This window comes from Agelaius tricolor, unplaced genomic scaffold (genome assembly GCF_023055355.1).
Source record: "Agelaius tricolor isolate 1412-34295 unplaced genomic scaffold, bAgeTri1.0.p SCAF_3, whole genome shotgun sequence".
Taxonomy (NCBI): Eukaryota; Metazoa; Chordata; class Aves; order Passeriformes; family Icteridae; genus Agelaius; species Agelaius tricolor.
The window spans coordinates 13,173,508-13,191,496 of record NW_027269263.1 but is presented as its reverse complement, the minus strand read 5'-3'; the positions used below and the strand labels follow the sequence as shown (position 1 = coordinate 13,191,496).

Below are 17,989 nucleotides of genomic sequence, written 5' to 3'. Positions count from 1 at the left end.
GAGAGTTACGGATGTCCAGGTACCTTTTTCTGGGCAGCAAAAGCTCGAAAAAGGACACCCGTTAACAGAGGATTAACCCTTAAAAACAACAGCCTGTTGCATATTCATACACCTCATACATGATGCATAAATTCCATTCAAACACAGGATTCTGTCTGGTCATCATCAACTTCTTCCTCTGAATCCTAACAGCACCTTCGAGCCTGAGCGAGGTGGGAAGAAGTTCGTTTCTTCTGATAAGAGAGCAATAAATTCTTTTTCTCTGAAAGATTTAGGTGTTTTATGGCTGCTATCTCAGTGCAAGTCCTTTCTTTTAAAAAGTATCCTACATAGCATAGTTTCTATTTTAACATTTTGTTATAACCCAAAACGATATTTAACACACTACATAAGAGAATTAATACAGCATTACTTTCTAACACAACACATATAATATTCATTTTAATATTTGCAAAAAGCCAATCATAAAATACACATATTTCACATTTCATATTTATTAATTTTCTTCTTTTGTATGGAGAAGGAGAGTAAAATCAAGTATTTAAACAATTACTTAAACCTCTTTGGAAAACCTGGCCAGTTGATTTGCTTTACCTAGAAGAACATAAAGCCTGATGATGCTGGCTTGCCCATGGGTGCAATAGAAATTTCAGCATTGCTTGGAAGACAGGGCCACACCTATCACCCATTTCATCTGGTGGATTTGCACAATAACTGCTGTACTTACAACAGATCCGGGCTGTGCTGTGTGTTCTAACAGCCTGAGGAACACGGTTCTCTCCAAATCATCATGTGGGCTCTGTGTGAGGCTGGTGAAGAATTCAGCAGTGGTTTATCCAGAATAAGCATCCTTCTGTACCTGGGCAGGAAACTTCAAAGAGAAAACCATGGGCATGGGGGGTTACACTTTAAGCTTTCACAGCAGTCTCCAATTACTGTGATTGTCAAGGATTCTGAGCAGTGGTGAGTTGCTGAAAACCATCTCCAGGTGCTTATGTTTACAGCTTAGAAAGAACCATATAAACTTTATACTTTCATAAGTATAATTTGAATTGCAGGTAATTTTAGCCTTTGCCTGCAGCAGGAATTCATTTAAGCACTGAACTGGGAGAGCTGGACTGGTCAAAGTTCTCAGGAAGGCACTGAGGAAGAAAAGGAACGATAAAAGGATGAAGAAGAATCCGAAAGATGTGTGACAAGGCTTAAGGCATGGTGGCTTCAGGGAGTCTTGGGAACTGAGGATCCCCAGGAGAGAAGAGGTGATGGGTCCAGAGAGCACAAGCTGGAAACTTTTCCAGAGATTTTGCAAGACATGAATCCAGAGGGGCAGAGGATGAGAGGGGGGTGTGGAATTAGGGCAGCAGGGAGGTTCAGTACCTGCTTGATGTAGAGCATGTTTTACATGCAAGGAGACAGTGGAGCATTGGTGTGTGCACAGCTGGCATTCAAAGAACAGCTTATTCAGCATTTATTGGCTCTGAAGGAGTGGCTTGGGCTCCTGCCATTCAGTCCTGCCTGTCACTGAGGTCAAAAATAGCATTGTGGCTTTTAACCACAGAGCATTCAGAAGTGAGCGCTCCCTTCATGCTCACCCACAAGTACAGAAGGTAATTCTCACAGCTGCAGGAGATTCTCCAGGCTGGCAAAAAAACCCTGAGAAATGCTGTCAACATAGCTGTGAATCATCTGACCTCCAAACCTACTGTTATTAACCCCAGATGCTTGTAACTGAGACACTCACCTTTATCTTCACTTTCCCTGATCAGTTTGGCTAAGAAGCCTCCAGACAATTCCTAAAATAGAAGTTGGTTAACAAGATAGGAATTTCTTGAAGGCTAAAGGCAGAAATACCCTCCAAAGTGAATCACTGGAAAGTTACTTTAAAATATTGCCATGATATAGGGATAAAAATGCAAACATTCTAAGGAAAAAGCATGGCATTGTACAAGAGGGCTTTCATGGGACTGACTTGAAAAGGCAGAGTTGGATCCTGTGGTGCTGCCACCTGCCTGCTGCTACCCCAAATAATCCTTGATTACCTTTTGTCACTCATAGAATCATGGAATGGTTTGGATTGGAATAGACTTTATCTAACTCCAACCCCTCTGCCATGGGCAGAGACAGCTTCCACTGTCCCAGATTGCTCAGAGCCCCATCCAGCCTGGCCTTGGACAGTGCCAGGGATCCAGGGGCAGCCACAGCTTCTCTGGAAAACCAGTGCCAGGGCCTCAGCAACCCCCTGAGTATTTTTCCTAATATCTGCTTTAAATCTTTTCTATTTTAGTTCAAAACTGTTCGCTCGTGTCCTGTCACTATCTGCTCATGTAAAAAATCTCTCTCCTTCTTTTTTCACAAGCTCCCTTCAGGCACTGGAAGGCCACAATGAGGTCACCCCAAAGCCTTCTCCTCTCCAGGCTGAACAATCCCACTTCCCTCAGCCTTTCCTCCCAGCAGAGCTGCTCCATCCCTCTGATCCCCTTGGTGTCCCTGCTCTGGCCTGGCTCCTTGTGCTCCCTGTGCTTCCTGTGCTGGGCCCAGGGCTGGATGCAGCCCTGCAGGGGGGGCTCAGCAGAGAGGGGCAGAGGGGCAGAATCCCCCCTGCCCTGCTGCCCTGGGGCTCTGGGTGCAGCCCAGCACAGGGGGGCTCTGGGCTGGGGCAGGGTCAGCTCTCACCCACAGCAGCCCCAAGTCCTTCAGCCAGGGCTGCTCCCTCTGCTCATCCCCTGCCGGGATTGATCCCAGGGCCTGCCTTGACCCAGGTGCAGCACCAACACTTGGTCCTATTAAATCCCATGAGATTCCCATGGGCCACTTCCCAAGAAAGAACAGAATTCCTCTACAGATAATTTGTGGTTCACCACAAAGCAAACACTTAGCACCTTGAAAAGTCACTCCCCATTTGAAGCCTTTGCTGCCACAAACCCAAAATGGTTCCAGAAAGTCCAGTGTGTGCTAAAAAGGAACCCAATCTGCCAGTGATTGCTGCAAGCTCTGTAACACTGTCAGTGCTACCTTTAAGGTGTTCTTTGTGCACCCTGAACCCTGCTTGCTGTTCTGACAGCAAGTCTGCATTGGCAGTGAATCCTCCCTGAACTGCCCATTTGGCGGTGAGAGCCATTTCTTGTGTTGGTACAGTTGTCATTTAGAACCAGATAAAATTGTTTGCATGTGCAATACTGCATGAACTTCTTTTGTTTACATAAAGTATCACTTGTCTCTGAGATGTCTGTTCATGTCTGTCTCTGCTTAGTTACTTCTGTGCAACAGCTTCTGGACTTTTTAATGGTTTGGAGTGGTTTCTTTTAAGAACCTTGCCTTCATTCACTGTTTTCTCCTACAATAAAATCAAAATCCCTTGGTTGTGATTTTTGCCAAGATACTCAGAGCATTTTTTTCCACCAAGTGTATCCTAAACACCACAGCTGGCTTGAGACACAGTTGGGATACAGGTCCATAGAAGTAGGGTGAGCCCCAAGGATCAGCTCTTGGAGGTGTCCCTGTCACAGGTTCTCCTTGATAAAGTTCACTAAAGGAGCCAGTCCTGGGTCCAGGATGTGCCCCTCTGTGGCTGGTGCTGCCAGCCTGGCCTGTCCCAAGGAGTGTCACCCATTGCCCAGCTGCAGCAAGAATTGAACCAGCCAGGCATTCCCTGAGGCACTGAGCATGGAAGGAGCGAGAGGTCACACTGGGATTGCTTAGGGATTGCTTGGCCTTGGCATCAGGATTAGACTCTGACCACACCAGAGTGAGGAGGAAATGTTTCACCCTTCCCTTGCAGTAGGGATGCCAGAGGTAATCCAAGAATCATAAGCTGTAAAGTGGAAGTTTATTGTAAAACTTAGCTCACAAGATCAGCGAATTGTGAACAACACGCAGGCAGAGGAAACAAAGCACTTTCATTTAAACTTCTGCCCTTGGTAGGGATTTCCTTGCAAGCTGTAGTTGCTCCTGAGTCCTGAGACTTCCTGTGGCTTTCTGGGTTTGATGGGGTTTGTGCAGTTGCTCCTGAGTCCTGAGACTTCCTGTGGCTTTCTGGGTTTGATGGGGCTTGTGCAGTTCCACAGTGGCCCCAGGGTGGCTTCCCCTTCCCACCCCTCTGGTGCACAGCTGCTGCCTCTGCTGCCTGCTGAAGGCTCCAACTGAGGGCCAGTGGCTCCCAGGGAAGAGGCTTTTCCCTGGCCCAGCCTTCAGGAGAGCCCACTTGATCCAAGTGATCACAGGAGCTGGAAGATGAAAATAGAAGGCAAAAATCTATAACACAACATAGAATGGTCTCCCACCCTCTCCAGTAAAATGAGCGCAAGCAAAGAGCCCCGCCAGCACAGCTTCCTTCTGGAATAACAGTACAGATCTTGGAGGTCTGACACTGGGATTGTTCTGCTACAGCTCCAGGTTCTTACTCTGTTCTTTGGAGATGGAAATTCAGGGAAAGAACTGCAAATACATTTCCAAAGCATCTTGATGCAAGCAGCCAGTGAGGAGGATGGTTGGTGTGAGGGACATCAAAATGTGCTTTCAATTTAGAAAGAGATAGTTTTTCCTGTAGGATTCCATTTTGCCTTCCAATGGCCACAGCATGCTGTGTATAGATTTTTTGATGGAACTTTTTTTTTTTTTTTCCCAGAGGTAAACCAGGCTATGAGTGTCATGGATTTCACAGAGCTTTCTCCACCCTGCAGCTGAAGGACAGAGCCATGAAAGGCACCGATAAAGGAGGAATGATTCTGCCTAAAGGACTCAGCAAGAAGAAGTATTCTTGGAGTCACACAAGGCCCAGGGTCCCAAGAGCCACTGAAGAAGACAGGCAGAGTTTAGGTGATATTCCCTCTTTCCTGATCACAGCTCTGTTTTCCTGGTGCCACCTGTTTCTACTGTTGGCTTGAACATTTCTGAGCAGGAAAAGCCTTTAGGCATCATTTCCTCCTGTGACCAATCTCCAAGGAAAAGAGGGCAGAGCACTGTGTTGCCATTCCCTGTGGGTCACTCTCATGCTTCTCACCAGCTCCTTCACAGGTCACTGTGGGTTTCATTGTCCTGTTTGCTGTCCAGCTCAGCTTCTGTTGGGACTCTCTTCTTCAGGCCTTGCTGCTCTCTGCTGGTCTCCATCCTGTGCCCTTCGGAAGCAGATCTTAAATCTGACATTCCTGCCTTCCCCACACAGGACTGGGGCTGATTTTAAGCCCAGAGCGGTGCTGCTGTAGGATCCTTTCCCTTGGGCTGATTCCCATTCCCCTCACAGGCTCTGGGATCCTGTGTGCTCTTGGAACAGTCTGGGACAGGGGAAGGTTTATCCACACCCACACCTGAATTTATCCTGTCCATCCTGGAAAGGAGCAGGGTTGCCCTTCCCTACAGGCTCCCAGCCAGAAATGTGAGCTGCCCTTCGCTTGTGGCTGCAGGCAAGGCCAGGCTGTGGCCAGGTGGGGAAGGGTCTCCTTGTGCCCAGGCAGGGCTGGGAACACAGGGCTGTGGATGGATGTGACCTGCAGAGGCAGGATCTGTTGGGATCACCCCTGTGCCCAGGCTGGACTCCTCTCCCCTGGCAGTGCCTGCCTGGCAGTGCCACCTCTGGCATGAGGCAGTGCCAGAGTGCTCCTGTGTGCCAGGGCCAGCTCTTCCAGAGGGGACCCATCCAGGCTCAGACAGCAGCAGGGAAAGGTTGGGCTGAGCTCAGCCCCGAGGCTGGAGAGAAGCTGCAGGAGAGCCTGGGAGCAGAGACTGGGCAGGAATTCAAGAGCAATGAGACACATCCCATCCAGGGTTCCTACAGGAAGCTGGGCAGAACAGATCAGCCTGCACCTCTTGGTTTTAGCTCTCCTCCTGATGCCCTTTTAAAATTGTGGCAGCTTTTTCACACATATTTTTTATGGTTTTGTGTCCACCACAAGGTGCAGCTCGTACTTCACCACGTCCAATGACTGTGCAGAGATACTCTTGGTACTGTCCAATAATAGTGAACCTGAATAGGGCAAAAAAGCCAAATTTGGTTACATTCCTGACATGCAGTGAAAGGCAGAGTGGCAGCTGCTAAGCTGTGTTACTGTCACTGGGACCAGGAACTGCCTTGCTGGAATTCCCACCCATTCCTCACTGCTCTTCCCCACATCTCCACAAAAGTTTTTGGGCAATGCTTTCCCATCCAGAAACATTCCCCTGCTTTGGTCCCCTCCAGCCAATGGTACTGACATCACCCTCTCTCTCTTGTCCCTGCCTCCTGTCCCCTTCCTTTGCCCAGGGAGCTGCATCCAGCCAGATCCTTCCTTCCCCAGCAAACTCCAGCTGTGTCCTCTCCTGCCATTCCTACACGACAGCCCTGTGTTCCCTGGCCCTGCAAGGCTCCCTTTCCTTGGCACAGCCATGTGCTGAAGCACCTGCACCTCCAGCAATCAGCTTCCCCCAAAGCACAGGCCCTGATCACCCTTGGGCTCTCTGCTCTTTGCTCTGCCTTTGGCATTTTCCTCTTCCCAGACACTGCATGGCAGGGACTTGCTGGAAGGAGCTCACATGGCTGGGTCACGTTCCACGTTGTTGATCCACTTCCACTTCTGCTTCTCTGGAGAGTGTGTGAGACCAAGTAAATAGTAGTTAAGACCTGATTGTGATCCAAGGTACTCCTGGAAAGGAAGCCAACAATGGGAGTACATGAAAATGACATTTTCTTCAGCAGAGGCACAGAAGGCTCCTGGCTAAACAGCCAGCACAGAGAGTGCAGTGTGCATCCAGCCACAGCACCTCTGCCCACAGCTCCAGAGGATGAATTTCTCCATTTCTATGGAAGATCATCTCCCTTTTGGAGGCCCCTGATGAAGATAAGAAATGTAATAGTAGCCCTGTGGCACCCTTACATTGCAGACAGACAGGTGTGACTTGATAGCTGGGGACACTTTTCCCTTTGGATGGAGCTGGCAAAACCTTTTCAGGTTCTGTCCCAGCCATGGCTCTCACAAAGAAGTGTCTGTTCAAGCTCCATGGCCTGTGTGCTAAATCCCTGGAAAAGCCCAGCCAGCTGGGCAGGGAGTTTGCTCCTTGCCATGGGATCAGGCTTGGGCACAGAAGCTTCCAGGGACAGGACTCCAAGGCCCAGGAGGCCTCTCCCTGTACAGGCCTTTGCTCCCACTGCCAGGCCTGGGCTGTCCATGGCTCGCAGCAGGTCCCAGAGCCCAAGGACATGTGACAGGAGCTGGCACAAGTGTCACTGCCCAGCCCTTGGCCAGGCAGCTCCAGCCCCCCAAGCAGCTGCCCCAAGAGTTGGATCTCACCAGCTCTTCCCTGCTGTCAATGACCACCAGGTCTGAGCCCTTGGCAGTGCATTCTGCACGGGAGGCATTCCAGTCCTTTGGTTTCCCCTCTGGAGAAAAGAAGTAGCATTTCCTCCCATGTTTCTTCCATGGTATGGGGCAGCCTGCAGAAGGGAAGAAGAGGTGTGTAAAATCCATGTTCACACTGACCAAAGGATGCCACAACAAAAGAGAGGTCAGAGAGGCCATTCCAGCCCCAGAAATGCCTGTGTGCTCCTGCTGAGAATTGTCAGCAGAGCACCAGGGATCCCCCAGAGCCTCTGGAGCTGATGGCAGCCCAGAATCAGCAGGCAGGAGCCAGACAGGGAGCAGCACAGCAAACAGCTCCAGCCTTTCCCAGCTTTGCTCAGCAGCTTCTAAACAGCCCCAGGGAATTGCACTGAGGTCAAAGGCTGGTAATGGAGGGCCTTGGAAAAGCAGTGGAAGCACATGATCCATCCTGCTCCCTGCAGTGCTGAGCTTCCAGAGGGATTGTTCTTCCTGTCTCTTCCAAAGCTCATCCTGGGAGTGTCCAGGATCAGGTTTGTATTCCTGAGATGGGAGAGGTTTTCTTTCTTTGTTTCCCTTCTCAACAAAATCCAGTCCCACACACCCTCCCCTGCCCCCTGCACAGTCAATTCCACAGGCCTCTGGAGACTCCCTCTGGAATGACAGAGGATTGCCTACCTAGTGCCTCTTCAGGGATGGTTCCTGGGGAGTCCTGTTGGCTGCCTGCTGTTGGACCATCTGGAAATAAGAACACAGTTTCTGCTTGCAAGGATTGGCCACTGTTCCAGGCACTGTCAGAGCTCTGCTGGACCTCTCTGACCCCCCATCACCCAACACAGAATGCAAACTTTGCCTCTTTGCTCATGGGTCTACTACAGAAATCATTAAATGGTCAGGTCAGGTTCCACTGAGGAAAAGGCAACACTTGAGTTCGTTTACACAAGTTGTATCTTAATAACAGTGTATTCGTAAATAACAAGACCCCATGGAAAATTCATACAAAACTATAACTTAGAATAAACTCAAAATGCAGCAGTTTGTATTTGGAGAACAAGTGAAACCTGTGTGCTCTTGAACATAAAAACTACCTTGATTTAATTTCTCAAGTTTGATCTAGAGCTCAAGTTTCTTAGGAGTATTTTTTTCAGGTGTGTAGCTGTTCTGAGCCAGTACTGAGCCTCACAAAGGAACTATAACTAAAGCCAGTCCTGGATCTAAGTCTAAGGACTCCTCTTTCAATGTTAGACTTAAAGCTCTGTTAAATCTACATTACATCTTTTTATTTTCTGTTGGTTCCTTTTTTGTTTTTAATTTGCCCCACCATTTGCTGTTTGACATTTTACAAATGTCAGGTCACTGTCAAATATCAATCCTGAAAACTCTTTGCCCTGAAAAAAAGAATGAATTGCCTCCTCCAGCCCTGTTTTTTAAGTTCCAAGGATCAAAGGCTTTGCCATGTCTTCCCCATGTGCATCTCTGAGCAGGTGGCAAAGTCTGGGACTTGAGAGTGATTGGTGGTGGAAGGCTTTCTCAGCCACCAAAAGATGGAAAGAAGAAATGACATCTGAAATTTAAAAATGATTCCTTGGAAACATTCAGAGGAAGAATCAAGTGGATCTAGATTTTTTTTCTGGTGTTGATAAGAATACATTTTCCACCAGATATCATTTATCAGTTTATGTAACTTAAAAATTGTTATGAACTCAGAGCAGATACTGAGCACAAGGTTTGCATTGAAATAAGCTGCAAATAAATTCTATTCATTTCCAACTTCGATGCATTTTTGAAATGAGATTAAATTCATAAGTATTGTAAGGTTTTTGGTGTCACATCCCTGTTTCATAAGACAACATAATCACCTTGAAATATTCTCAAGGATTGCAATCATAAGATCAATAGGCATTATTTGATCTTCACTGGTTTTTTCAAAACATTTGTATCATGAATTCCTCAGTGTTTATACATTGTTGTTTTCCCTTTTGTCCTTTTGTCACAGCATTTATTCTTTTGGAACTTTGAACCTTCAAACCCCTTGGCTTTTTTCCAGATTTTCTCCTGCAGCCATGGCTGGCTAAAAACTGTTGTCCTTGGCCTTCATGCCAGACTTCCATTCCTTCTGGCTTTGGATGTCACGGCCTGGACCTCAGTCAGTGGCAGAGAGACACAAATTGATTGCCAGTGTTACATTTCTAGCAGGACTTACATGGGAGTGTCCACGACAGAGTTAGGGCCGCTACAATGGGAACCAGGACAACAACCAGGACAGCAACTTGTGTTCTGGAATAATGGCTTTGACCTACAGAGGGACAGAAACATAAAGATCAGGAAAACAGCTGGACAGAAGCCCCTTTCCTCTTCATTCCAAGATGCCTTTTCAGGCTCCCACTGGGACTCTGGAGCCTTCCAGATCCACAGGCTGGAGCCAGGTTCAATGTCCTGGTGCTTCCCCTCTGGCTCTGGACCCCCTGTGCTCAGGGAACTGAACAGCTCCCAACCTGCCATGGGTTTGAGGACATGGGAAAAGCTGAAGTCATCATTCAGGAAGGAAGACTTGTCCAGGTTGTTTCAGGAAGTGCAGAAGAATATGCAAAACTTCCAGCTGGAATAGTCCAGCCTAAATAAGACAAGGCCTTGGCTTTCCAGGTTTGTCATTCCTGCAGGATGAATGCTTTCCTAGAGCAGGAGGAGGCTGCTGTGTGGACATGGTGCTGGCAGTAACTGTGGGAGGATACATCCTCTCTTTCAGCAGCAAATCCCCGTTGCAGATGCCAGAGTGGTTTGGCTTTGGTGCCCAGGGCAGATGGAAGCTGCCAGGAGCAGTCCCATGTCCAGGCTGATGTGCTGCTCTGCACCAGATTCAGGGGGAGCCAGCAGTGCCCTGGCAGCCCAGAGGGCAAAGCCTGTCCTGGGGACATCAAACCCAGCCTCAGCAGCCCTGGCAGAGGGGATCACCCTGCTGTGCTCAGCGTTGGGTGGCATCTCCTGCAGCCCCAGGGGCAGCTCTGGGCCTGTTGCCATTGGACACCAGCTGGCAAAAATCCCCATGGAGCCACTGGCTCCCTGCCCCCTCCATGGAGAGAGGAGAAGGGAGATGGGCCAGGGTAAAAGGGGCAAAACTCCTGGGCTGGGATAAAGGTGGTTTCATAGAAGAAGAGCAACCATGCATGCAAGCAAACAAAGCAGAGAATTCATTCCTCACTTGCCATGGGCAGGCAGGGTTTCAGCCAGGCCCAGGAGAGCAGCTTCCATCCCAAGGAACAGTGACTTGGGAGGAGTGAATTTCCTGGAGAACTGCCAAACTGTGTTAGTGAGGGGACTCTGGCAGTCAGAATTTTGTCTGGATGTGAGTAAGAGGCACCATCCATCAGAGCTGGATGGTACTTAAAGAGCACTGCCCTGTGATCTAGAAGGGATCTGGGATCCCTGATGCCAACACTTTGCATTTTCATCCTGTCTGATGAAATTAAGGGGCAGTATTCAACTGAGCTTTCCAGTAGTGAAACATTTCAGGATTACAAATATTAAATCAATAACAAATATTCTTATTCATGCTCTAAACCTGTCTCCCAGATCCAAGGGAACTGGCTGCTATTCTCTCCAATGAAGCTGCACTGGGAACATTTTCTTGGCCTCCCAAGATTCTTTGTGTGATTTGGTATCAGAAGTGCTTTAGGCAAAAGTTTTTGTGTCAGGCCCTTGGTGTCATTGAGTTTCTAAACTTAATTTGCATGATTTAGTCAGAATCTGTGATTGATTGTGGAAGTGTCTCAAGCTTGCTCAACTATCAAAGGATGGAAAGTAATGAGCAAAACCATCTGAAATTTAAAAAAGATTCCTTGAAAACTTTCAAAGGAAGTTCCACATGGCCCTGATTTTTTTTTTTTCTAGATGGAGACCATGATATTTTCTTTCTCTAAAATATAATGTGTTGTTACAAATTGGATATGTATATAGAGATTGAGCAAAAGGCTTTTATCTGAGTAGGGTGAAAATAAGTTCCTTTAAGATGTAACTTTGAAGTCTGCTGTCTTTTTCAAATGAGGTTTTACTCTTATTTATTTTAAGATTTTTAGTGTCATATCTTGAAGTCATAATAAGTTATCTTCTCCTTAAAATATTTTCACATATCCCAATTAAAAGGCCAGTAGTTATCATTGGGTTTTGTTTCCTCAAAACATTTGTATAATGAATTCTTCAGAGTTTGAACATTGTCAGTTTTCAATTGGGCTTGTTCTTTTTTTTTAAATTTTAAACTTTCAAACCTCTTGATTCTCTTGCATCACATTTCCTCTTACAGCCATGCTTGGCTAAAAACTGCTGTCCTTTGCCTCCAAACCAGACTTCTGTTCCTCCTGGCCTTGGATGTCATGGCCTGGACCTCAGTCAGTGGCAGAGAGACACAAATTAATTGCTGTTCTTTCATTTATAGCACTTACATGGGAGTATCTGAGACACAACAATGAGCAGGAGCACGATTATCTCAGTGACCAGGACAGCAACTCGTGTTGTGGAACAACAACTTCTTCCTAGAGAGAGACAGAAACAAGTAAATATTATGGGAACACTTGCAATAATCCACCTTTCCCCTGCATTCCAAGATGCCTTTTCAGGCTCCCACTGGGACTCTGGAGCATTCCAGGTTGGCAGGCTGGAGCCAGGCTCAATGTCCTGGTGCTTCCCCTCTGGCTCTGGACCCCTGTGCTCAGGGAACTGAACAGCTCCCAACCTGCCATGGGTTTGAGGAGAGGGGTAAAGCAGGAGAGTCCTCCACGTCCTGGACTGCAGAAGGACACAGAGAGGGTGGGTGGGTGACACAGGGAGGATCTGCCTGAAGGAGAGGGGGCTCAGTCAAGAGGAACTAAAAAGGGCTGCTCCGAGAGAATGGGATCCAGGCAGGATGGTTGGCTCTGCAGGAAACATTCAGCAGAGAAGGTCATGGCAGAGAAGATGAATCAATCCCTTGTGACAAGATGGACTGAGTCAGAACTGGGCAGATCTTTCAGTTCAAGGCACTTCCTTGTGAGGAGCCACAAGGACTGTAAAAGGTATGGCCCAAATACAACATGGATGTACTAACAAATCCCAAGGGACACTGCTGGCAGATAATGCTAATGCTGTTTTTTAATCCCACTCTTAGAGCTCTCCTTCCACCTGGGCACTTGGAAGCAACAGGTCAGATGTGAATAATATCTGTTGTGAATAATTTTCACAATAAGAAAATTAAAAAGAAAGTTCTAGAGGATCTCTGGGAACATCGGCTCTGCTGTCCTGAGCACACACCAGCAGAGTGGTTTAGGTTTGAATTGACCTTTTCACATCCCTGAGTCCAGCTCCCCTGCTCAGGTGTTGGCCAGAGCAGGATGTCCAGGAGCAAGCACAGGCAGGTTGGAATATCTCTGGGATGGTGACTCTCCAGCTTCTGGCATTAGGAATTCCCTGAGGGAAGGCCAAGGGAGTCCCTGAGGGAAATGTGAGAGTATTGCTTGCAGAACTATGACAGCAAAGTATCTTCAATGGCCTTTCTCTTCTTCCTCATCTCCTGTTGTTCACTTTTCACTGCTGGTCTCTGAATGTCCCATTCAGTTCACATCCATACACAAATGGGGAGAATGGTTAAAATGTGGAAGCCTGAAAAATGCAGATCATGCTAAATGTGAAGATGTGACACAGTTATGGGATAAAGCCAGCAGGGAAAAATGCACATGGACAAGCGTAAAGTTTAATGATGTGGGCACAAAATAAGACATAGAATGTTCCATATTTCTGAAACACTCAAAACCATCCTGCTGTCCAGCACTGAGCCCCCTTGGTTCTATCTCCACACAGGGAGAAGTTTTTCTATCAGTTTAACTGCATTCTGCTGGTTTATGGAATTAATGTCAGTACTTTGTTGTACTTTCTTGTTTTCCTTCTGAACAAAATCCTGATGGAGTTCCTTTGTGTCCTCCCTAACCATCAATCCAACAGGGGCTTCTGGCAACTCCCTTTGGGAAGACAGAGGATTGCCTACCTGGTGCCTCCCCATGGCTGGGGGGTAACTCTGTTGATTCCTCTTGGCTGCTGGGGGACAATGGTGCTGGGACATTTTGGCTGCTGGAGGTCAATGCTCTTGAGTCCTGTTGGCTGCCTGCTGTTGGACCATCCAGAAATAAGAATACAATTGTTACTTGCAAGGAATGACCACTGTGCCAGGCACTGTCAGAGCCCTGCTGGACCTCTTTGGCTCCCCCATCAGCCAACACAAAATGCCAACTCTGCCTCTTTGCTCGTTCATGGCAAACAACCCTCAAAGCTGCAGCACACACCAAGGTGTTCCCTTCCCAAGGCCCAGACTCCAGAACTGACCCAGAACTGCTCCAGCCCTTCCCAGAGCAGAGGTGGATGTGAGGCACAGCACACATGGAACCACAGCAATGAGAGACAAACTACATCCACTCCAGATTTTGTGCTCTATTTAATGCAGCCACTTTCACCTCCTTCTCTTGTCTTGGTTTATTATTTCTTTTTAATTTGTCCTTGCTCTGGTATGGCACACTTTGTACACATCAGGTAGCACTATCTTTGCATTGAAAAACAAAAAGCAATTACCCCATCCAAGCCTATGGTTTACACCAAATCCATTAAAGATTTTGGCATTTTTTCACCATGGGCAGCTCCGAGCTGTTGAGAGATTCTGGGACTTGAGTGTGATTGGCTGTAAAAACCTTTCAGACTTACTCAATGATCAAAATATGGAGAGAGAAATGAGAAATAGCTGACACTTAAAACTTATTCCTTGAAAACTTTCAAAGGAAAGGCTGCAAAAATTATTCACATTTTTTCATGGAGATGAGAATATTTTCTTTCTATGGATTTAATGCCTCTTTCTAGACAGGTTGGAGATTGTTATGAGCTCAGTGATATCTAGGCAGACCCAGAGCACAAGGCTTTTATTTCAGTGAGATGACCAAAATTCCTTTAGATGTGTGTCGCAGACATATTTTCATTAAAAATCTTTCCTTAAGATTTTTTCCTCCTGAGAAGCTGAGAGGCTTCAGGAACAAAATGTAAACAATGCTTATCTGCTGCTGTGGAATGCAACAGGTGCCTCTGGGATTGGTCTCATGTGGTTGTTTGCAATTCATGGCCAATCACAGCAGAGCTGACTCGGACAGAGAGTCTGAGGCAGCTGCCTTTGTTATCATTCTATACTTTTCTATTCTTAGCTTAGCTAGCCTTCTGAGATGAAACTTTTCCTTCTATTCTTTAGTATAATGCAATATATATCATAAAATAATAAATCAGGCCTTCTGAAATATGGAGTCAAATCCTTGTCTGTTCCCTCATCCAACGACCCCTGTGACCACCGTCACAAGATGTGTAACTTTACTGTCTCTCTCAAAGGAGCTTTTATTCCTAATTATTTTAAGAGTTTTGCTGTCACACCTGGGTGCCATGATGCAATATCATCATCTCAAAATATTCTCAAGGATTGCAATCAGATCAAGGATAGGCATTATCTAATCTTGACTTGTTTCTTCAAAACATTTCTATCATGAATTCTGCAGTGTTTGAACCTTGTCTGTTTTCAATTGGGTTTTGTCATGATATCATTTGGATTTTAAAACTTTCAAACCACCTGGCATTTCTTTTACAGATTTCCTCTCACAGCCATGGGTGGCTGAAAACTGCTGTCCTTTGCCTTCACAGGAGACTTCCATTCCTCCTGGCTTTGGATGCCATGGCCTGGACATCAGTCAGTGGCAGAGAGACACCATTTACGTGCCAGCGTTACATTTCTAGCAGGACTTACCCATGGTGAGTGTCAGATACAGGGCTATGGCAAACAGGAGGATGATCACAACCAGGACAGCAACCAGAGCAGCAGCTCGTGTTCTGGAACAATGGCTTTGACCTACAGAGGGGCAGAAACATCAAGGTGTGGGGAGCAGCTGGACAGAAGCCCCTTTCCCCTGCATTCCAAGATGCCTTTTCAGGCTCCCACTGGGACTCTGGAGCATTCCAGGTTGGCAGGCTGGAGCCAGGCTCAATGTCCTGGTGCTTCCCCTCTGGCTCTGGACCCCCTGTGCTCAGGGAAATGAACAGCTCCCAACCTGCCATGGGTTTGAGGAGAGGGCTAAAGCAGGAGAGTCCTCCACGTCCTGGACTGCAGAAGGACACAGAGAGGGTGGGTGGGTGACACAGGGAGGATCTGCCTGAAAGAAATGGGGCTCAGTCAAGAGGAACTAAAAAGAGCTGCTCTGAGAGAATTGGGTGCAGGCAGGAAACCAGCTCTTTTCTGAAAACTAGAGATTATTATCTGGTAATTTTTTGCTCAAAATTAGGAAAGATTTGGTAGGGCTATTCCAACAACAAAAAAAACCAATAAATGTTATTGAAACTGTATAAAAATTGAAATTATAAGGAAAGGGAGCCTTTTATTCAGGTGATCAATTGTGGTTTCCTGTCAGTTAGCTGAGAATGCATCTGTCAAAAGAGGTTAAAAGCCCATTTCCTGGGATATTAATAATGACAGCCACCTGAAAAAAGATGCAGAAGGTTCACACTTTGTGCAAAAGACAAACATTGGATGGCAAGAAATAATTTCTGCCAGAGGGAAAGCAGGGTGAGAAGAAAAGGAAAAAAACCCTAAAATGAAATACAGAGACACTCTGTATGAAGTCTGTTAATTTTTAGGATGTACTTTTGTGCATACATTGCAAAAGAGCTGGAAACATTTTCCAATAATTTTGAACTCACTAAAGAAAGATAAATCCTCGGTTAGAATTTTGCAAACTCTTTGATCCCAAATCAGACTAAAGCTGTCCATGAAACGTTTCACCCTTGTGCATTCAACAAGCAGTTGGTACAGCCAGAGCAGGAGGAGAAGCCCCCAGGCAGTGCCTGCTGTGCTCAGGGAGCAGGAACAGCTGTGCAGGAGACTGCTGTGAGCACCAGCAACAGCAGCCACTCCATCCTGAGCAGTTTGCTGCAGGAATCTCAGTCTGCTGGGGACAACAGGCCAGGGCCAGCAGCAATGGATGTTCAGCTCTGGAATGCTCTCCAAAATGGATAAAAGGACTCTTAATCTCACACCAGAGACACTGCCTCACACCTGCACCTTAGCAAGAGAAAAGTAATCTTCCAACAACTTGCCTTTGTAAATATCAACAACCCTCTCTGGACACTGCACCTGCAGTTTTCCAGCCCTGGCCCTCATGTTCCCCTTGTGCTCTTTGGGGCTTTGGTGCTGCAAGGAACTCTCTCAAGAGATGTGGCAGAGAGAGTGGAGAATGCAAAGAAAGCTCAGTGCTCAGCACTGGACCTACCTTGGCCATCAGGGATGGTGTGTAGCCTGGCTCTGGTTGATTCAGGCAAGTTCAGGTCAGAGTTAATGACATCTTCTGCCATTCTTGTTCCACTCTGCTCTCTTCTCCCTCGGCTGTTGTGACAGTGACACTCTGGGCTGGGCACAACACAGAGCTTGCTCCCCCCTCAAACCTTCAGCAGGAAGTTCTTGACCCTTCTGGTCATTTAGAAACTTCTAATGAAGAGAGAAGTCTATTTCTACTTCATGTTTTGATGGCACAGGTTTTTATGTCAGCACCATGAGAAAATACAAGTTCATTGTCTCCATGTTATTTTCTGAAAAATCCCTTCCCCAGGATTTTTTCTCCTGGGAAGCTGAGAAGCCTCAGAAAAGAATGAAAACAATAATTATCTGATTGTCTGGAAATGTGGTCTGGAGATCCTTTTTCCAATAGGTCCATCTTTGATTGGGTCCATGTGAATTGTTTTTAATTAATGAGCAATCACCATCAGCTGTGTCAGACTTGGAGGAGTCAGTCACGAGCTCTTATTATCATACTTGTGAAGCCTTCTGAAGTATCTCTTCTCTTTCTTTCATATAGTTTTAGTATATAATTTATTTAATATAGAATAATAAAATTATTGTTGAAGATGGCAATGCAAGATGTTTTGAATTACCATCTGTATGGCCAATTGTCTTTTGTCAAGTGGGCAGTTTGCCTTATCTCTCTCTCTGAGTGACCACAATCACTCCTCCCTCAGAAGGGGACATCTGTTGATAACAGGCTATTGAATGTCACTGCATGACTGATAAGAGCTAGAACATCCCATTCTGAGATGCTCTGCCCAGGGGGAGGAGCCAAGCATTGCTACCCAGATATAATCCAGAGGTTTTGAGACACCAGCATGGCTTTCTCCATGGATTCCCCAGAGGAACAGCAGCTGCCTCTTTCTTTGGAAGAAGAATACATCCTTCTCTACAGGATCCCTGCTCCAACAGAACCACCCCTGACACTCCAGGAGGGCTGCAGGCACATTTCCAATTGGACTGCTACCAACCCCCTGACCCACAGGGTGTGTCAGGTTGGGTTCTGACTCTGTCAGTGTTGTTCTAGTGTACTGCATTGTTTATTTTATCCTTTTATTTGTTTTTCTTCCCTATTAAAGAACTGTTATTTCCTGCTCCCATATTTTTGCCTGAGAGCCCCTTAATTTAAAATTCATTGCAATTCATTTACAGTCGGGGAGGGTTTACATTCTCCATTTCAGGGGAGGCTCTTGCCTTCCTTAGCAGACTCCTGTCTTTCCAAACCAAGACAATTATAAATCAGCCTTCTGAGAACATGGAGTCAAATTCTCATCTCTCACCTCATCTGGGGAACCTCACAACACCACAGTTCATGGTTTCCCTGAGG

The 17,989-nt window shown here is 46.6% G+C and overlaps 1 protein-coding gene across 3 annotated transcripts; it reads right to left on the bottom strand.

Annotated features, from left to right (window-relative positions):
• Nucleotides 1-3,807: 3,807 nt before the first annotated feature.
• LOC139587866 (uncharacterized) lies at nucleotides 3,808-17,944 on the bottom strand. Of its 3 annotated transcripts, XR_011678525.1 has the most exons (10): nucleotides 16,595-17,944; nucleotides 15,079-15,180; nucleotides 13,297-13,416; nucleotides 11,723-11,812; nucleotides 9,490-9,582; nucleotides 7,965-8,024; nucleotides 7,260-7,402; nucleotides 6,505-6,614; nucleotides 4,063-5,959; nucleotides 3,808-4,005 (listed from the first exon to the last, which is right to left on the bottom strand). XR_011678525.1 is itself a non-coding variant. In XM_071422523.1 (9 exons), the coding sequence occupies exons 1-9, from the start codon at nucleotides 16,674-16,676 to the stop codon at nucleotides 5,809-5,811; spliced, it is 951 nt and encodes a 316-aa protein (XP_071278624.1). In that variant the 5' UTR covers nucleotides 16,677-17,944; the 3' UTR covers nucleotides 3,808-5,808. The 3 variants fall into 3 exon arrangements, 2 of the variants coding, with proteins under 2 accessions (XP_071278624.1, XP_071278626.1); XM_071422523.1 differs by having other exon boundaries at nucleotides 3,808-5,959; XM_071422525.1 differs by having other exon boundaries at nucleotides 3,808-5,959; nucleotides 13,297-13,413.
• Nucleotides 17,945-17,989: the final 45 nt, after the last annotated feature.